Below are 20,117 nucleotides of genomic sequence, written 5' to 3' on the forward strand. Positions count from 1 at the left end.
TTGAGCAGAATTTCTGCCACGAGACCTTTCTGTCCGACAAAACATTTCGAGCAAGCAGCAGGCCCAACTGACATACATAGTCTCCTGACACATGCAAATATGTTAATCTGGTTCACTATTTTTTTCCTTTTTGCAGAAATAGCGTTTATACAAAATCGAAATGGGTAGTTGTCAGACACAGGGCACAAACACATTACACAGGTGGCTGCTAAGACAATGACAGCGTGCGGTGTGCCTGCCTGTCAGCACATCATATCCGTGTTCCCAGTAGACTTACCGATCCAGACCATAGATCATAGACCCGTTCCATTCCTTCACCCTCCACAAAGTACATACATGCTACAACACTACCAGTGAAGTGAGTCAGGCACCCCCAATCAGCCATGGCCGTCGATTGCAGATACTAAACCAAGTTAATGGACGACACAGGATGCAGCGGTTTGGGTAAAGAGTGACCACACATACAACAAACCACACTTCTGGATCCTTGGATTGTGCAAAGCATCCAGGCATCCATCATCTGTATCTTAACTTCGTGTCAAGCTCATGCCCGTACATCCCGCCAGGTACAGGGCCAGCAGCCATTGCTTGGTGGTGCACCTGCTGTTGCTTTGATCTGGCTGACATCTCCATCTGCATCAACCTTTCAAAGGCCTCTGGATGATTGCCTCTCACCTCTTGGCCTGATGGGCCTAAACGATGGCAGAGAAAAGAATAGATCAGCAAATTTTGCTAGCATACTCTTAAGTTTGCAGAAAATACAAGAACCAATTACTAGATAAAAAGTTGAAAATAGAAAACAGAACAAGGAGAAATCAAAACTGAAATCTTAGGCTCATGACAGTTAGTTGCTTCTTTATACTGAAACAGTGAAACACCGAAGAAGTCCAAACAAAAATATTAATCTCCAAAAAAAAAGCAGAAAAGTATTCTGCTCATGGAAACCAGAAGGATTCAACTAGGAGAAGTGTGACTGAATGAGTCAATGTGAACACGTAAATCTTATGTCCTGCGATCAGGGATATCAGATATAGGAAACTATTAAGCAAAATTCCCATTGATAGCAAGTCAGGCAACATGGCATATCAGAACTTGCAAACTGTGATGAGTAACATCTGCTAGTAAGCACAACATACAAAATTAGTGTCTGAGAGTCGTACCTGGCATCATCAATCCAAATTCTCCATAGTTGGGCTGGCGAGGGTGCATGTGGAAATTATTTACATTGCCAATCTCAGGTCTATAACCAGCCATGTGACGCCCAGGCTGAGAAGGCAGAACACCTCTTGGCAAGCCTTCTGGAGGAAAATTTCCAGGCGTGGACATCTGTTGTAGCATAAGATGATGTGCAGCTGGGTCCAAGTGAGGGACCCCTGGACCATGAAGATTATGTTGCATAGAATTCACGTTAGATGGGAAAGAACGGTGAGGATCATGGCGCATTGGCTTGGGCATGTCGAATGGGGCTTGCTGGTTCCTATTAACAATGTGATCCATCATAGGACGAGGTGCCATCATAGGTGGCCTACCCTGTAGAAGATGGTAAAGATTCTGAGACTCAACCTGTAAACGCTGGTCACGAGGATGAGATCCAAGAGCATCAGGACCAAGTACTTGAATGTGTTCTGCATCACCAGGCACAAGACTTTGAAGCCTATAACTGAGATCGTCAACTGCCTTTTCAGGCAATAGCCCTTCCACCCTACTAGATCTCATCGATGACAAGATATCAGAATTTTGACCAGGCAGAGAGTCGTTCCCCGTAAACAAGTTATCTTCTTCAGGCAGATGAATTTCCAAGCTTTTCTTGTCAAAGCTAGTGTTCCCCTGATTTTGACCACCAGCTACCACTGAATAAGAAATTCCTGGTTCTTTAGGGACAGCAGCATCTTTAGCATCATTGAAGAAAAGGGTCTGTTCTACAGGGTAGTATCTTTCGTGGCTAGATGACAATAGAGTTTCACCTGTCTCTGCAAACTCATTAGGACCACCAGTTGCAGATCCTCGAATGGAAACTGGTGCATCTTTGGAATGAAGCTCATTCATAAACGCAGCCCCGAATAATGCTTCCAGTGTCAGATTCTTCCCTGAAGTAGGAGCATTGTCAACTTTGTTATATGTATCACTTCCAGATATTGCACCATTGGCCATTAAATTTGCATCAATACTCTGTGGTTCATCAACTGATCCTATCTGGAAACCAAGAGAAGATGATCCCTTATTATCTGTTCCCTTTTGCAACAATGAAAGAAGATGTTGTGATGCATGATTATCTACAGATACTTTCTGCATGGCAACTGGCTCATCCACAACAGCCTGATGCTCCTTTGTTGCATTTCTCTGGGTTGAACTGCTATTGCTCTCAACCTGTGCCAACATTGTCTGCTCAAGATCCTCACACGTCATCATAACTGGAACTGTCTCTGTAATATCAGAACGGTTGTATTCCAGAATTCCGTCAGCAGGTGTAGAGGATGTAAATGAGACAAGTTTTGATGCAGGATCAAATTTATCAATAGGTGCCCTTGGTGATAAATTCTGGACAGCAGCATCAGATAAAGGAGGAGCATGGATTATATTTTCTGGCCCTGGATTTTCATTTCTGACAATCATGGAGAGCAGGCTCTTTGAAGATAAGTCTTCTGCAGGTTTCAATTCTGCAGGAAATACAAAATACAAAATCAGCAGAACATACAACCAAATGAATGCTATGGAGCAATAAGGGGCATGTCCTCAGATTTTATTTTTTATTTGGAAGTATTTGCGGCATGATGGCCTACCAAGATGCTAATAGCACTCACTAAAAAGATGTCTACATAATGAGACCAACTAGCAAAACTTATGAAACGAGATTACCTTCATCAAGGAACCAGCGAGCAAATTTGGATGTTTCTGGTAGAGTAGAAGCAACCATGTCGTCATCAGTTTTCAGTGACTGGCTCTGCAAAACACGTCCAAGAAAAAATAAGCATATGACCCATGTAACAGTATGTTGCAGTAATTTCAATGCTCAGAAGTCAGAACGATTGGAGCTTTCTTTTTCAGATAGGCAAAATAGCCGAATTCATCCCTGAACAATTGTGCTTGGCTCAATTTCATCCCTCAATTAAGAAAGTGTCCATTCAATACCTGAACTATCCAAATTGGCCCTACTACATCCATTTGTTGATGTGGCATGCCACGTTGGCTCGCCAGTCGCCACGTCACTGCCCGGTCACCTTAGGGTTTCAACTCCTATTGAAATGACCATTTTACCCCATCCTCATTTTGAACAGACCAGCAGCATCTCATTTTTGAACAAACCAAACCAGTCAGCAGCATCTCGTTTTGAACAGACCAGTAACCAGTTGGCATAGACCAGACCAGTCAGCAGCATCTCATTTTGAACAAACCAGTTGGCATAAATGAGATGCTGCTGGTCTGTTCAAAATGAGGATGGGGTAAAATGGTCGTTTCAATAGGAGACACCCTGGGCAGTGATGAGGCGAGCTAACGTGGCATGCCACGCTAGCAAATGGACGAAACAGGGCCAATTTGGATAGTTCAGGGACTGAATTGGATGTTTTCATAGTTGAGGGATGAAATTGAGCCGAGCACGGTAGTTCAGGGACGAATTCGGCTATTTTGCCTTTCAGATACTTCAATGGAGAACAAAATTAGAGCTTTCTACTTTTCGGAGCACATGCCTGGTGGGACGAACTAGAAAAAAATTATCATTTCTAACTGTAACCCAGCACATGCTATATTTAAACTTAAGAGATTATGATGTGGATAAAAGGCCATCTGAGCTGGTGAATAAATAAAGTACAAAGCCATCACATCAACGCACAGCACAGAAGCCAACACAAAGATGAATGTTTCAAATAAGAATCAAAGTTTAACTGCCATCCTTTCCTATAAAAGAATTGGAGCACTAAAACGAGTAATATTTAAGACCTAAATGTATTGTTAACATGAATTGCACAATAAAATCAGATAAAATTGTGAAGGTGCAAGTTTACATCACATTGACATTCAACATATTTGGTGGATGGTATTGCATGTTTAATGTTTTAGCTCATATAACAAAAAACCATAAATATCCAGATGTTTTTGTACAGATACGGATCATAGGAAAACAAAGAGTAGGCAGGACCAAACTGTACCTCAACATAAGTCGGCAAATTGCTGCCACTTTTTGATAATGCATTGCCAAAGAACTGTTCTAATATTGAGATTGAATCATCCTTCCTAACTGAATCGATACTCTTTGATTTGCCTTCTTTTCCAATAGAATACTTATCCATCACATCAGCTTCCCAATCCTCGCTACCTTTCAGAATGCTAGAAGCCAATTCAGGTGAAGAGGTAACGCCACCAGATGGAAGCGTGTGCTTTGGACCCATAATAGCAACATTATCAGAAATTCCCTTCTCTTTGCTTTCAAATGCAGAGAACTCTGTTGCTAACTGGTTACCCTCTAGCCGACCACCAAGTCGTGCAACAGTCAACATGTTAGCCTCAGTAGTTGTGTTACGATCCTACAAAGTACAAACATATTAAGTGACACTAGAGTGTTGATGGTTGCTTTGCTATCCCTCTTTTGCGAAGGAAATGATTCCATCAGAAATAAGATGAACTGAAGGTTCAATCTTCAATGAAAACAACTTTCCATAAAATGGTGTCAGTGACATGAATGGTAGCAGATAATTGCATGAAATTGCTGGCGTTATCTTATCTATAGAAACAACATCTGGATACACACCTTTGGCTCAAGTGAGATGTTGGACGACTGTGACTGAAGCTTTTTGTCCACAAATGCATTTGCAAAACCAGGCGGGACAAGAGGCCTGGCAGCAGGAGCTAGTAAAACTGAAGATGATTTAGTGGTATCTTCCTGATATGACGGTACTGCAGATCCATCTAGCTTCCCGTTTTTAGTTTTGACATCAGCCTTTTCAGTAGACGTCTGTAACTGTGAAATGATGTCATCACTGGGATTTTCCTTTAGGATATCAGGACCATTCTTCTTTCCTTGCATGGCTTTGTGTTGCTCTTTCCTCATCAATTCAAATGACGCTGCACATAGGGGAATGTGAGCTGCATAGATTATTGCAGTGAAAAAAGAATGGAGGTTTTTTGTTGTAGTAAGAGAAACGAACCCCTCCGCTTCCTTTCCTCTTCTGCTCTATCCTCATTTGAGCATTCAGAAGACCCAAATGTCTCATCATTCATTGAGTCAATATCTTTCCGTGAAAAAGGAGCAGCCTGTCATTGATGTGCAAAGTACTCATGAAAATTGCAAGGTTGCTAATCAATAAGAGGAAGGAAGGATGGAGGGAAGGAAGGAAGGGCACATGTGCACAATCTCCAACCTTGTAAGGACGTGGTGGCTGGTAGCGTTCTGATGTCCTGTTTAGCTGATGTGCATTACCATGATCCTTTGATCCCAACTGCCCAGTATATCCTGATGGTCGAGGGAAACCACCACTTCCCAGCAAGCCATCATGCTCCGTGTTCTGCCAATTGCGCCTGTACTGGTTTCCACCACGCCCTGCTGCATGACAACATTAATTCTTCTATAAGCAAACTAAGCAATGCAGTTGACTTTTCTATCCTTCCATGAGTAAGATGGACAGCAGGAAGTAAATATGCATGACTTGTTAACGATATGATCATGCAGTCAGATGTTCTCCACCTCCCTTGGTTTCCTACAATTGGTGAAGTAAACGCATGCATATATTTGTATAGACTAGACAGCATCTGAATGGAAAGTTCACAAGCTGATGAATTGGGCAAAAACGTCACGGAGAATTAATTCTTTAAATAAACCATAGATCGCCGATACCAACAAAACAAGAACTCAAATGACTAACATACCCAAAAAGAAAGGTGAATTACCCTGTGTCAGAGGCTCGCGATCAGGTACCTCCCCATCCCGATCGCTTGATCCAGTTGAGCGAGTGTCCCACCTCCCTCCAGAGTTCCCTCCACGAGACGAGTAAGTATAGCCCCCCGACCCATCTGACCTTCCTAGGGGTGTATTGTAATAGCCCTTGTTTCTCTCAAGCACACCTGCTGACAGCTCACTGTTGGACGAGCAACAACAAAGATCATCAAACAGTAATCCCACTGACAGCTGCGCAAAAGGCCTAAACAATAGAAACGGAAGCGAACTGACCTAAGAAGCGCCGTATCAAAGCCAGGGGGCAGCTTCTTGCAATGCTCCAACTCGCCAAACGACAGCAGAAAATCCCTGGAGTACACTATCCTCGTCTTCATCCTGTCATAGATACAGAGACACATGGTGAGCACATCACAATCTCGAGGACCTGGCAGCTAGCAACAGTGAAATGGAAGGCGTACTCACTTGGGCTCTGGGGGCTCGGAGCTCATCTCGACACCGCGCCAACGACCTCAACTACCCTCGTCTAAGCTGAATCTAGGGCTTGATTGGTTGTCACCCAGAGCCGAATTCGCCTGACCGGAGTCCTCCCAGAGATTTACCTGAGTGGTGTTCCGTTGGTGACTCAGGCAACCGAGGTCAGGCTAAGGCGCGCGGAATCGAACGCCCGAGCTCGTCCCCCACGCCCTTCAGGCAACCCCGCAGAGCACCGCCTCCATCGCCGCCCCGCCGAAGGTTCAACCCACCACCCAACGTCGAGGCGGAGATCCACGGCGTCCGTCAGGCGCTGCCTCCCGTGCCCTCAACCCTGCGTCTGCGCGGCCGCCGCCCCGCCTCCCCGCTCGATCCTGCAACGAAGCAAGCGGTTCGGCCACCGATCTATTATTTGGTCTGGGATTGGAGGCGCGCAAGGATGAATTGGGGGGTCGACGGGATCTGGGGATGGATTTCCTTCTATCGCTTTTGCCCTTTCTCGCTCCCTCTCTCGTCTCTCCTCGGTTTACGACTGTTGCGCCGAATGAAGCTGAAAACGACTCCACCCTACTTTCGCATTGTAACGATAAAAGCACACTTTGCAATTTACGCTTCTCGTGTTCCCAAGGTATTAACGTTTCCACGTGGGCATGGTTCTTAATTTATAAATAACTAATTTTCAACAATACCAAAAATAATAATCAATTTACCTTACTACTCCCTCCGTTTTTATTTATATGTCATGTTAGGTTTGTCCTAAATCAAATCTAGCTAAATTTGACCAAGTATATAGAAAAATATAGCAACAATTGCAGTACCCAACATATGCACTATCATTATATATTTCATAGTGGATACAATGAAATAAATTTGGTATTGTCAATTTTATTATTTTTTCTATACGTTTGTCAAAGTTGATCAAGTTTGATAGAGGACAGATCTAATACGGCATGTTACTAAAAACAGAGGGAGTATTCAAGTATTACCCACCGTATGTTAAGTCTATTTGGTAGTGCGAGCTTCACCTGCAGCAAATCGATATAATACCTACACAAATTAATAGAAAAATATAACTAGCCAACAATCAAGCAGTTAGCTTGTAGCCAAATAGTTAGACTGTTGGGAAACAAATCTTGTAGCCAAATAGCTAGTAGAGGCACTCTGCCAGTGCCATGTGGACCAGGTTGCAATCAGGCCCGTATGGCAGTGGCACGAGTCTTGGAGACTCATCCAGGCTGTTGAGCTACAGCCGCATATCCGCAGATGTAGCAGAAGTGAACAGATTTGTTGTATCACACATGTATATGTACCTGCATACATATATGGTTGGAAAAAAATAGTCAATCTACCATGCATTTAATATACTATAATTATAAACAATAAGAGGTACGTGAATCAATTGCCATGTTCAATCTATAACAATGCATCTTTTTCTGATGCATCTAGCAAGCTAAATGGTGGGCATATAGCAATACCAAGCGAAATAGTACAGTCGTGCTGATATCCGAATCCAACCGGTCGATTGTTGCAGTTTTGAGTTGAGTTTAGAGTTTACCCATATTAATGTCCCTAGAAACTCCTATTGTTTTGTGCAGTTCGTTAAAAAAAATAGTGAGCATATATCTTGTTAATCCTACATCATGAACATAGATTAACACACTAATGTCATTGGGATAAGGTATAGATAGGCAAGTTTGTTTCTTTATTTTTACTGAATGTTTATTTTAGAAATTTTCTACTAGAATGTTTTTGTACTTGGTTGGGTGATGATACATACCCACTTCAGTGGCGGAGCCAGCCCCAGCATCTAGGGGGCTTTCCTTCCACTTCCTCTCTCTTCTTCTTCCGCCTTTCCCCTCTATCCTCCTCCTTCCTCTTTACTCCAATGCAGTTCCTGGGGCAGGAGGGCTGGTAGGGGGCTTGATCCCCCCTGCCCCCCACGCTGGCTCACCTCCGCCTTTGATCCGCTTTGCGCCTATATGCAACAATAGGGCCGCACAGCACTGCTCTATCTTTGGCCATGGAGGAGGCTGAGGGACCGAAAAGGCGACCAGAGGGGGGTGAATGGGAGCCGATTAAATTTTTTTTGCAAACGAAGGTTCGGCCTTTGATCCCGAGTACACACCCAACCCTAAAAACCTAGGTGAGATGTGGAGTAGCTATGGACGAGCTACACCAACACAAAACAACCCATGGAACAAGCGAGAATAATCGCTGAAGCAAATGTGATGAACAGTACAAGATACAGCTAGGTATATATCACCGGTTGATCCGACGTAAATAGACTTGAGTACGTCGGTTTGACCGATGATACAGGGCCTGCAGCACACGAAAACCGAGCACCGGTTGATCTGACGTGTAATTTTGAACGTCGTCGGTTCAACCGGCGATAGACACCGGATGATCCGACAAAATCAACTCCAGCGTCGGTGCAGTTGTCCAGAGAGGTACCAAAATGAGATTCCAAGCACCGGTTAAACCGATGCTATCAAAATCGATATGCCGGTGCAGTTGTCCAGGGAAGCAGCAAAACAAAAAGACCAGTGCATCGGTTAAACCGACGTCAAGGAAAAACTATACACTGGTGCAACAATCCAAACTCCAAAACCCTAACAGTGGAAACTCCTACTCACCGGTTGAACCGATGATATCGAACCCGAGCGTCGGTTTAACCGGTGTTAGGTAGAAATTCAACCTAAGCCCAGAAACCCTGTTTTTCCTCTCGACTCGATCCAAAACACGATGATTGGAGGATCAAATCGAGTCCAAACCTCACCAAAATTTGCAGGCACCTTCACAAAGGACTTGTCAACATGTCCACAGAAGGAATTTTCGAATCACTCCATGGTTTGGGAGGAATCGAGGAAATTTGAAGTAAGATTGGGGTTTTCTCAGGAACACAAAAAAACTTCGATTCAAGAGGACACGTGATTCCGGGGGTTTAGTTCTAGGCTAGATGGATTAGAACCAGTCCAAGGAGTCACGAAATCATCAAGTAACAACTCGTCATCTCGTGCACAGAATTCGACCAAGGAAAATCAAAATTCATTCAAACAAAGCACAAGATGGATGAACTCGAATCGAAAACAAACGCCCGGAGGGCACAAGGAGGATTGGGTCTCCTTTCCCACACAATCTCAGTACATAGTCTTCAAAAATCCATACCTCTAATCCCTAGAGAGGAGAGGGAGGAAGAAGAAATGGAGACAGGAAGAGGAGGGCGGCGCCAGGAGGAGGTGGTGGCGTGGTACTGGTTTTTTGGCTGGCGCACAGTGAGTTGGCTGCCCTCATCTCTTTTTTAACCCCACTAACTCTCTAGACTAAAGACTAAAATACCCCTAGACTTAACTAAACACTAGAACGCTCGTAGGAGCAAAACCGAAAAAAGATACAAGGACTCATCCGACGGTCGAGGTTCTTTCTTCGAGTCGAAGTCTTCTCCGCGATGCCGCCGTGTGGATGAAGATCCGGTTCGCGGTTTTGGGAGGTCCGCGAAACCCGGGTAGATGGTCGGTTTTGAGAAAACCGCCAAAACTCCATGCGCGGGAAGATTCCCGCCTCCACGCCGTGGCCCTAGACGCCGTTCCCGCCTTGGCCTTCTGACGGCCCTAGACGCCGCTCGATGCCCGTCACCTCCTCGCCCGCAGCGAGGCCCTAGACGCCGTCGACGCCCGTCGCCTCCGTCAGTCCCGAGACCGACGCCCGTGTCTCCACGACTTGGCGTCTTCTACCGCCGTCCGCCTCCTTGGTTTTGTGGCACAAACCAAGAAACCCGCCTTCCGTCACCGCTTGCGCCCTCGATCCAGGAGTGGACACCACAGCTGCTGCCCGGCCTGAGCTCCTCCACGGCAACTCTCCGTCGACACTCAACGCCCGTGTACCTGCAATCCAAAGACCAAGCGCACGATCACACCGCACGGTTGACAATTCACTCATCACAAGTAAGATAGAGTACTCAACATTCCTCAGAGGCCCAGCTGTGGAGCTTAGCAGCAGCGAGGGGCCCTGCTTTCTGTTCACAGAGTGGGTTAGTGTTTTGGCCCCTGTTTTGGTTGCTTTAATTTTTGTTGACAGGTGATTAGCTTCTAGGTTGTTTAGTGGCGGACCCAAAATTTGAACCTAAGATATGCCTGTCATAGAGATTTGATGCAGGACTGCAAAACAGTAGTATGGGAGTTGTCTATTTGCTGTTGATATCTAACTAGCAAACAAAAGAATGCAAAAAATCCAGATAGTCCTAGGATTATACAAAAACTGCCTGGGTCCGCCACTTTGTTCGGGTCTATATATGCTCCTGTGGCTCTTTCTTCACAGCACGTCCACGACAACGCCGGCTCCCGGCGGCACCACCACCGGCCCACCGCCAACGCATGCTCTCGATCATTTGACTGAAGATTTACCAGAACGGGTTGTACGTGAGGGTGGTTAGTGATCAGTCAGTCTTGTGCAGCTGTGCTGCAGGTTTTCTTCAGTAACCGATATTTTTTAGCGTGACTGAGCAATGCTTCCACGAGACCTGGAACTGAAGTAGTAAACATGACTAGTTCGTTGAGAAAAGTTCAGTTCTATACTCTCTCAGAGAAGCTACCACGGCATGCCTACTTGTTAAATGTTCAGGTCTGCAGACTTTAACTAGTCTGATACTCAGTAAACATGATTAGCTCTGAAAATCAGAAAAGAAAGTCAGGGTCAGCTGAACAAGCAAGTGCTGCAAAGATGATCGCAGTGGAGTTTCAGCAAAGCTCACAATTTAACTAAAAAAATATGACGTCTCAAAAAAAAAATCCCATACTCCCATAATTTACTACTACATATGAGATTTTCTTCCAGCCCAAGCCTAAAGGGAAAAACCTACACGAAGCAACCTAACAAGCAACATCCTAGTTGGTCTCCCGCTCGATCTGGGGCGGCTCCGTAGGCGCAGCGTCATTGTTCTGCAACTGTTGTGGTTCATTGTCACTAGCAAATTCTCCACTGCTTTGAGCACGCTGTAGACTAAGGTTTCTCAGCTCGGTGCAATTGGCACGAACGAACTCAGGCAAGTTTATCACCAGCATGACGCACAGAGCAAATCCATTGACAATGAAGAGACCTTTGAAGCTCCTTAAACTGAGACGTACGGAATTAGCATCTGGACTCCCATAATCAGGGGAAGGAGTTGCATCGCCAAACCACTTCTTTTGAATCTGAAGTCCTTCACACCCCTCTGTTATGTTCAAGATGGCCTTTGAAAGGTCAGGCACCAATGGGGAGCCTCTAGGGAAAACCTGCAGAAACTTAAGGTATTAGGCTAGCTAGGTGAGCATGGTTAGAAGATTGTATGGTTTACGGTCTATCGAAGCGTAGCAGTATAGCAAAGATGCAAAGGAGCTTACAAAACCAAATCCATCAGTCCTGTCGATGGGGCCAACTATTTGGAACTCTTTTCCATACTGTGTGATGAAAGAATTTAGATAAGGGTTCTCATCAAAGATAGCTGATACCCCTCCATTCTTTGATCCTGCCTTCAATGCTTTTGCGTATTCCTCCAATGTGCTTAAAACCTTTATCTTGCGCTCATCAAACTGGAGTCTCCTAAGCATCGCGTGCACGAATGATCCATTCTGGTATCCAATATAATCTCCGTTTCGCAAAAGTTGCCTTGGATCAGTCACCGAAGGTTGGAGCCTCTGTGCAGTCAGCAAGGATGACAAGCTCGCAGTATAGCTTTGTACTAACAGAAGCACCACGAGGCACCAAATCACCACCACAACTTTTGAATGAAGTTTCTTGATAATTTGATCTGTCACAAAGTTTAACAAAAAACTTATTATTTAGAAGTAAAGCTAGAAACTAAGGCACGAAGTTTGGGTCTAAAAGGCTGCAAAGATGCTTGCAGCTCTGTGAAGTACTAGAACAGAACAAAAATGGTCATAATCACAAACCGTGAGAAAAGGTCAAAGTGGAGAAAGCGAAGTAGAAAGCAGTGCTGAACTGCTTCCACTTTGAACCTTGGAATTTCTTATTTTTAGGATTTTCAATCATCCACACGACAAGACCAGTGAAGAAGATGAAGACAACAGTGGCAATCCAGAGGTCCTTTGTTAGAGGCTCTAAAAAGATCCACATGGTTGTTTCATCATCATTCTTAGCTAATACAAGCATCGAGACACCAGACTCTGTGTATGGCATCGTGAAGTCCACATATCTAGATCGATTGGCGACAATTGTCACGTCACCCACCGCTGCATCAAACTTCTGTCATCCAAAAAGGAAAACAACAGGGAAAATGTTTAGTGATAAATGTTAAAAAATCAGTGGCTAGAGAAAAAAAATTGATTATATCACTGGAAAGGCTAACCTTGTAGTACACCTGGGATATCAACTGGTCATAAGAATTGGCACAATCATAGGGAATGTACTCATAGCGCAGAGCGTATGGAAGTTTATTTACAGCAGCCTCAAAGATATCAATGCTGTAGCCACTAACCCTTGATCCGTTGGTGTTATGATTAGCCTCAACATTAACAAAAAATTTAAACTCATGTCTTACAGGTACACCAATCCTAAGTATCTTTGCATTAACTGGAAAGTCCCAACCTTTGGGCACTGTGGTTGAATCTCCCGGCCAAATGATGGGTTTTAGAATTCTGCCAGCAGTTACAGTGGATTTAGTCTGACCTTGGGTACTGCTTGAATTTAAAAGCCTCAAGAGTCCAGAACCAGGACTCCAAAACCCAAGGCCTCTTGCTTTTTCTCCTATCACATTGACAACCTCATAAATGGGAACATGCATATGCCTGTCAACAAACCTGAATCTCCCAGCCAAACCATCAAAGTCTACTTCCAAAATGGAACCGAGGATTTGTGGCCCAGCAGGAGAGGCTAGGAGACCATTTACTAAGTTTTTGCCCACACCTTGTGGTGTCTGAAAGCCTGTATTTGAGAATCCAACCCTCTTAACCTTCTCAACTGCAGTTGCAACTGCCCATGCCACATCATACGCCCAGAACTGGAATACGTCTTGCCATCCTTACATCATGAGCCTCATGGTACTTGGCCCTGAATCGTGCATCAAATCGGCTCATAAAATCAATGATCCTTGCAGAATTTGCAATGTATGGCCGGAATCCGACAACACCCTGCATGTTTTCAATAGTATGTTGGGGAAGTACATCAAGGACAATACCGATGTTGTCTGTGACAATCCATACATACCCTTCAATCATCATACCGGCTGCTGAAGCCCGAGCAAATAAATGGGAAGCAGGGCCTGGCAACATATGAACAATGAACACCCGTGTCTGCATAGTCATGAGCTTGTATAGTTCCTCATCAATGTGATGATCAGGAGAAGAAGCAGGGATGGCAACCCGGTAAATGATATGTGCATCAACATCTTGAAGAGCATCGGTAATGGAGGGGAGGATCCCCGCACCATAGTTGTCGTCCTCGTAGACAACAACAACATTTTTCCAGTCATACTCCTCAACAAAGGAAGCAATTGCAGCTGCCTGGAAGGAGTCCTTGGCACAAGCACGAAGGAAGTAGGGGAGGTGATACTGGATGGCTGCATCACCTGTTGCTGAGAAACTGATGACAGGAACCTTAGTCTTGTTCGCTAGATATGTAACAAACTCTGCTTGTAAAGCGCTCTGAGGACCAATGACAACGCTGACCTTTTCATCACGGATGAGATCTAATGCTGCAAGAAAAAGGACAAAAGGTTTCATCAAATTTGGCACATGGAAAATCTGTTAAAATTAGTAAGTTGTAGAACAAAATGCATGTCCTGAAGGCGTTCGATATTGAAAATTACAAGTCAACAGCAAGAGATGTTGTTCTCAAGCATTGGTCTACTTAGCTTTCATTCATGCCTAATACCTATCTTGAAGAAATTTTGAAAGGAAAATACAAACCATGGATATTAAATGTTTTGTATTGCTATTTTTAGATCAGCCTTATTTCTTCCTTCTTCATCATTCTAATACAAAATAACATTTCCTTAAAACTTTAGATATTATATAGAAATGAATGATGCATCGCTTCAACATTGGCAACAATGGAGTGAACTATTAACCTTTTACAGTAGGGAAAATTCTAGCTTACACTCTCGAACTATCATAAAAGTCTGTTTTTCAACCTTCAATTACAAAATCGGATAACATAAACCATGCAACTGTCGGAAACAGGCAAGTTTGGCCCTTAGGGTGGCTTCAAAGGTGGTTTTTTATTTATAAAAAAATAAATATTTAAATTTCAACTAAAAATTTATAAATAATTCATTTTAAATCAAAATATATGAAACGAGTTCCAAAAACTTTCTAAAAATGTAACCTATCAATTGGCACTCTACTTCTCAGTTATTTGCATCTATTTTTTTTATGTTACTAGTATTTGTTTGCTTGTAGTTATTCCTATTATTTTTAATTAACAAATAAGATTTAATAGATAAATAATATAGACATGCTACATTTTTAGAATTCTATTAGTTTGGCTGTGGCTGGTGGCCGGTGCTGATTGTTATGATAGAACAGTACTGCTGGTTGGCTGGTGGCTGGTGGTTGATGCTGATTTGGTATGAGAGAAAAGCACTGTTGGCTGATTGGCTGACAAGTCAAGCGAACAGAGTGAGAAAAAATTTAGTACCCATTTCATATTTACGAATTTAAAATAAATTAGTTTTGATATTTTTAGATTATAAAATCACTTTTGAAACCACCCTAAGGACTGAACTTATCTGGTTTTGATAGTTGGATGGACCTCATTATTCAGTTTTGTAGTTGAAGGGTGAAATTTCAAGGGGGTGTAAACTTGTCTTGTCTGCTCAAATGATCAAATCATTGGTGTGAAATGGCAGCTGTCGCAGGTAGGACGGACAACAAACACATGCGCAGCGCTACCGGCTCCAATAAACAAAGAGCTAGAAGAAAACAATCGCTGGACTCTTTGGACTTTGGTCATTTGTCATCTTCTAGCTCATTTCTTAAAAAAATATTTCATCTTCTAGCTCGAGGTACGCGAGGCGAGATCCAAGTTAATCTATCTACATATAAAAAGAAACCATAGGAACATGCGTAGAGTCAGTTCTCAGTACTTGCGACGCTCTCTAGCGAGCTTATATTATTGCTTGTCAGACGCTTGCGGAGATTCTGATGCCGATTTTATCCAAAATGCATTTGGCGCATAGAATCCAGGCGAAATGCTACAAATAATACATCCATTCTAGCCAATTCTAGCTAGGACCTTGCATTGACGCTGCTAGATTTCTAGGAGCAAGCTATCCATGCCATGCAGATCACTGCAAACTCTTAATGATTAGCAGATCGCAGTTCGCAGAACCGTAGAGCAAGTGATGAGCAGCTAGCGTCTCTTAACCTACCTGCGGAGGCGGCGGTGACGACGTCGCGGTCGGAGTCCCTGACGTGGAGCCTCACCCGGGTGCTGAAGTTGGGGTGCGCCGCGTAGAGGTCCTCGAGCGCCATCTCCAGGCTGAGCAGGCTCTTCTTCCCCAGCCCGGTCGCTAGGTCCAGCACCACCCCGACGCCGATCGGCACTGTCGTCGTCGGCGGCGGCGCGGCGCCGCCCGCCGCGAGGAGCGGCACGAAGGCAGCTAGCAGGGCCACGGCGGCGAGCAAGGGATCGGCGCCGGTAGTAGAAGCGCACGCGCGCGCGGCGTCGTGAGGCATTGTGATCGGCGGCCGGGAGCGGTCGAGCTCGAGCCTACGCTTGCCTTTCGCTCGGTCTCCTCAACTCCTAACACTGTAGAGGCGGCGGCGGCGCTAGTTGGGTAGGCATCTGGCACAAATCGTAGGAGCGCGCGTGCGTGCCCCGTGACTGTGCCACGCTAGCCTCGGCAGCGGCGTCATCAAGCCGGTCGCTCCCCACGTCATTGCTAATGCCATCCCTGGGGTCCTTCGCTCAGGCAGAGGCAAATTTCTATATAACAATGCCACGAATGTCGGCGGCTGGCCAGGCCGTCCACGTCGTCCAAAATGATTTCCACCGTCCGTTCCATGATACACGGTGGCTGTTGCCTCCTCCTAGCCTTTGCTGCGGTAAAAAATATCTCTCAGCGATCTGGTGCCCTTCTCTTTTTAAGCCCGAGCTCCCTCCACTCCGGCGGCGGCGCATCCTTTTCGGCCAGATGCGGCCGGCCGCCGCTCCTCCACCCCTCCCCGCGGCCGGATCTGGCGGCAGCGCCCGCAAATCGGTAGGTGGAGGCGCGGATCGAGTGGCGCCGGGCGGAGGAGTCCGCGCGGGCACAACTGGAGCTGGGCGGGCGTGCCAGCACGCGGGAGGCGAGCAGCGCGGAGCATGGCGATCGGCGCGAGACCGAGGCACGGGACCCGACGAGCTGCAGGTAGGGCAGCGCGGCTGCGCGCGACGCGGGGGGCCTCGGTCGCGGCGGCGGCGACGGCGGCTCGGGCAGGCGCAAACGGCGCACGAGCAGGAGGCCGGTAGGCGCGGGCGCGGCCAGCGAGGCTGCGCGCGGGCGGACCGAGCCAGCGGCACGCAGGACCCGGCACGGCGGCGTCAGAAGCTGTGTGCACGACCCGCGGCCGGTGGCGGCGCCGAGCAGCTCGCCCGCTCGGCAATCGCTGCCTCGCCTCCACCTCCCTACTCCTGCTTACCTCCCTCGCCGCCCTGTCTGTGGCCGCCCCCAAAGGCACACGACCGCGCACGGTCGGTGGCGCTCCCCACGCGGCGGCGGCGGAGCTCCGCACGTGCGCGCAGCGGTGCTCCCCGCGCGGCGGCTCCGGAGCTCCGTACGCGGCTCGCGGCCCGCGGCGCCACCGCTTCCGCGCTAGCCGCCGCACGCCAATCGCGCCGCCTCAACCCGCAGTTCCCCGGCCGGCGTCGCCTAGCCTCGCCTCCGTCCGCGGCTGGCAGCTCGCGTCAACTCCGCGCTCCCGCCTGCCACCGCTCGCGTCGCCTCCGTCCGCAGCTCGCGGCCTGCATCCCCACGGCGCTCGCGCCAGCCGCCTGCCGCCGACGCTGTTGTCCCTGACGCCACCGACGTTGCAACACCAAGCAAGGCAAGGCGGCCGGGCGTGCCTCATTCAGCCCCTCCCCTCCTTGACCTCCCTCCCCTCTGCTCCTGCGTTCCCAAGGGCCGCAAGCCTCGCCGGCTGGCCGGCCGCGGCTGTGGGGGCGGCGAGCGCGGATCTGCGTGCGGAGCATGGAGGCGGTGCGGCTCCGGCCACAGGGCGCGGCATGGCTCTGGCCGCTCTAGTCGTCGCCGTCGAACCAAAGCCGGACGCCCTTGCCCATGAAGATCATGGCGGCGGGACTCTGTAGGTAAGCCACGAGAGCATAAGCTAGCTAGCTGCCTGTTAGGTGTTCGAAAGTTTGTCTGTGTACCTTATTTGCTTTTCATCCCCCTGATTCAGATACTATATGAAAACTAAATTTAGATTAAAACAAGTACGAACTAGAAATTGTTAGGAACATATGATCCAGATTTTATTATGTTTAACAGCTACTGTCCAGTGAGCATTAGAGCTCAATTTGATTTTAGAAATTTGAGATGAGGACTACAGTTCAACAGGTCTGTAAAGGTTCCTGCATTTTGTTAAACATTCCTACCCTTTTCTTGCAAGAGCGGTTAGTTTATGTCCAGGCATGGTACTGTTTACTATGTTGGCATAAAGTGTACCTTTCCAAGTATGGGTACATGCACAATTTAAAATGTCTAGGCACTACTACAATCAAGGTAAGATATTCTAAGAGCACGCCATTCATGCTATGTTCATATGCATGATATGGTATTATTGTCCTGGCAATAGTAACTTCACCATTTTGGCTGGCCAAGAAAGTATCTGTACCATCTCAAAAAAAGAACATATTCTTACATGAGAGTTGAAACAATGGTAGGCTGCAAAAATGAGCAGTTGAGAATTTAATTGCTTATGTGCCTCACATATCACAACAAAGAGCTGAAACAATGGTAGACTGAGAAAATGGCTGTAGAGATCAATGGTTGTTAAAAGTGCAGTGATGATTGTGTAAACTTTGCCATTTTAACTCCTTAATATACCAGATAGGGAAGAACTATTAATTTTAGCTTTGCCATTTAATTAGAGCAGGTAAGCATCTTTCTGCTTGCTGCCCTTTACTTCAAACTATGATCAGGAAAAGATATTCATAGGTCATACACCCTGGATGTTTCCAGCCCTTTACTTCAAACTAAGATACATGTACTACCTCTGTTTGTACATATTTATTTATACATGCACATACTATACACTTCTGATTACTTCACTAAAACTTAATTTATTGAATTTAGACTAAAATATATTGTCAAATGGAATCAAGCAAACAGTTTACGCGCGTGACTGCACTCGTCTACAATAACATTCGTGGCGGGCTCGGCGGCCGCCCGGCCGGGCCGTCAGCGAAAAAACCGTCGTCCATGCGATTTTCATCCGGTGGCTCGCGGCGTTTGCCCAATCGAGCAGCTGCCGTGCATCTTGCTCTTGACGCGTACCTCATTTCCAGCTCGACGCGGGTTTCCCGTTGGACTGTGACGCGTTGCCGTACTATCAGTTCCCCCTGCTTGTTGCTAATTTTCTATGCATGCATACTTTGACTAATTTTCTTAAATTATTATGGACATCGTCATACAATGAACCAAGTCCCATCACCATCTGTTTGTTATGCATGCATCCTTTGACTAATTTTCTTAAATTGTTATGGACATCGTCATACAATGAACCAAGTCCCATGCTTTCTATGGCAAACATTTTGTTTCACTAATTTTCTGCTAAATTTAATTAGTTTCAAGTATGAGTGCGTTGTTTACCACTATTGACACAGGTACACAGCCTGCATCTGCATATCAAAATATTGCTACATTCTCAAAATATTGCTACCATAGTACCATCTAAGCAAACTTGCATCTGCGTATGTAAAATATTACTATTATCTTAAAATCACTTCAATTATTGCTATCATCTCATAATCACTTCTACTGTAACCGTTTTTATTATATACTAGGTGATTCCCCACGCGTTGCTGCGGGACTTGAAACATAGAAAAAAGATTATTTTAGTTAAATAAAAGATTAACGATAAAATGGAAGGGCCAGAAGGTGAAGGAGGTTGAGGATACTGGCTTCAAACTTTGGTACACGGGAGCAACTCCGGGTAGGAATGATGTAGGCATCTTGATTGATAGGAGCCTTAAGGATGGAGTCGTAGAGGTTAGAAGGCAAGGCGACCGGATTATCCTAATCCGGTTGGTAGTTGGAGATTCGGTTTTGAATGTGATCAGTGCCTATGCCCCTCAGGTAGGCCTTAGTGAGAGCACCAAGATGCAGTTCTGGAAAGATCTAGATAGCATGGTTAGTACCGTGCCTACCAGCGAGAAACTCTTCATAGGAGGAGATCTCAACGGCCATGTGGGTGCGACTAATGTAGGGTTCGAGCGAGTGCACGGGGGTTTCGGGTATGGTAGCAGGAGTCAAGAGGGGGAGGATGTGTTGAACTTCGCGTTAGCCTACGACTTGGTGATAGCGAATACCGTGTTTAAGAAGAGGGGATCCCATCTTGTGACGTTTCGTAGTGGACAACACTCGAGCCAGATCGACTTTATCCTTGCTAGGAGGGAGGATAGACGTGATTGCTTAGATTGTAAGGTGATACGTGGGGAGTGTGTTGTTCCTCAACACAAGCTTGTGGTGGCGGACTTTCATCTTCGGGTACGTGTCCACCGGGACAAACGTGCCAAGATTGCGAGAACAAAGTGGTGGAAGCTTAGAGGGGAAGCGGCACAAACG

At 46.1% G+C, this 20,117-nt stretch overlaps 2 protein-coding genes and 1 pseudogene across 4 annotated transcripts; all 3 read right to left on the reverse strand.

Moving 5' to 3' along the window:
- Window positions 1-98: 98 nt before the first annotated feature.
- Window positions 99-6,932, reverse strand: LOC120671289. Of its 3 annotated transcripts, none has more exons than XM_039951587.1 (10): window positions 6,350-6,932; window positions 6,161-6,262; window positions 5,881-6,068; window positions 5,355-5,533; window positions 5,142-5,247; window positions 4,745-5,058; window positions 4,146-4,520; window positions 2,857-2,941; window positions 1,161-2,657; window positions 99-692 (listed from the first exon to the last, which is right to left on the reverse strand). In XM_039951587.1, the coding sequence occupies exons 1-10, from the start codon at window positions 6,373-6,375 to the stop codon at window positions 517-519; spliced, it is 3,048 nt and encodes a 1,015-aa protein (XP_039807521.1). In that variant the 5' UTR covers window positions 6,376-6,932; the 3' UTR covers window positions 99-516. The 3 variants fall into 3 exon arrangements, with proteins under 3 accessions (XP_039807521.1, XP_039807520.1, XP_039807519.1); XM_039951586.1 differs by having other exon boundaries at window positions 5,355-5,536; XM_039951585.1 differs by having other exon boundaries at window positions 5,355-5,536; window positions 5,860-6,068; window positions 6,350-6,909.
- Window positions 6,933-11,110: 4,178 nt separating this feature from the next.
- Window positions 11,111-14,034, reverse strand: LOC120669520 (annotated as a pseudogene).
- Window positions 13,730-16,069, reverse strand: LOC120669060 (glutamate receptor 2.9-like). The gene is made up of 3 exons (XM_039948882.1): window positions 15,720-16,069; window positions 13,823-14,042; window positions 13,730-13,736 (listed from the first exon to the last, which is right to left on the reverse strand). Exons 1-3 carry the CDS (start codon window positions 16,024-16,026, stop codon window positions 13,730-13,732), a joined length of 534 nt encoding a protein of 177 aa, XP_039804816.1. The 5' UTR covers window positions 16,027-16,069.
- Window positions 16,070-20,117: the final 4,048 nt, after the last annotated feature.

This window comes from Panicum virgatum, chromosome 4N, assembly GCF_016808335.1.
Source record: "Panicum virgatum strain AP13 chromosome 4N, P.virgatum_v5, whole genome shotgun sequence".
NCBI lineage: Eukaryota > Viridiplantae > Streptophyta > Magnoliopsida > Poales > Poaceae > Panicum > Panicum virgatum.

Excerpts from the sequence above, each read along its gene's own strand:
- LOC120671289 (XM_039951585.1), bottom strand. The coding sequence starts at position 6,375 with ATGAGCTCCGAGCCCCCAGAGCCCAA. Across the intron at positions 5,248-5,354 it reads AGCCACCACGTCCTTACAAG|GCTGCTCCTTTTTCACGGAA; the intron begins GTTGGAGATTGT and ends CATCAATGACAG. Across the intron at positions 693-1,160 it reads ATTTGGATTGATGATGCCAG|GCCCATCAGGCCAAGAGGTG; the intron begins GTACGACTCTCA and ends GCCATCGTTTAG.
- LOC120669060 (XM_039948882.1), bottom strand. The coding sequence starts at position 16,026 with ATGCCTCACGACGCCGCGCGCGCGTGCGCTTCTACTACCGGCGCCGAT. Across the intron at positions 14,043-15,719 it reads CGTCACCGCCGCCTCCGCAG|CATTAGATCTCATCCGTGAT; the intron begins GTAGGTTAAGAG and ends TTTTTCTTGCAG.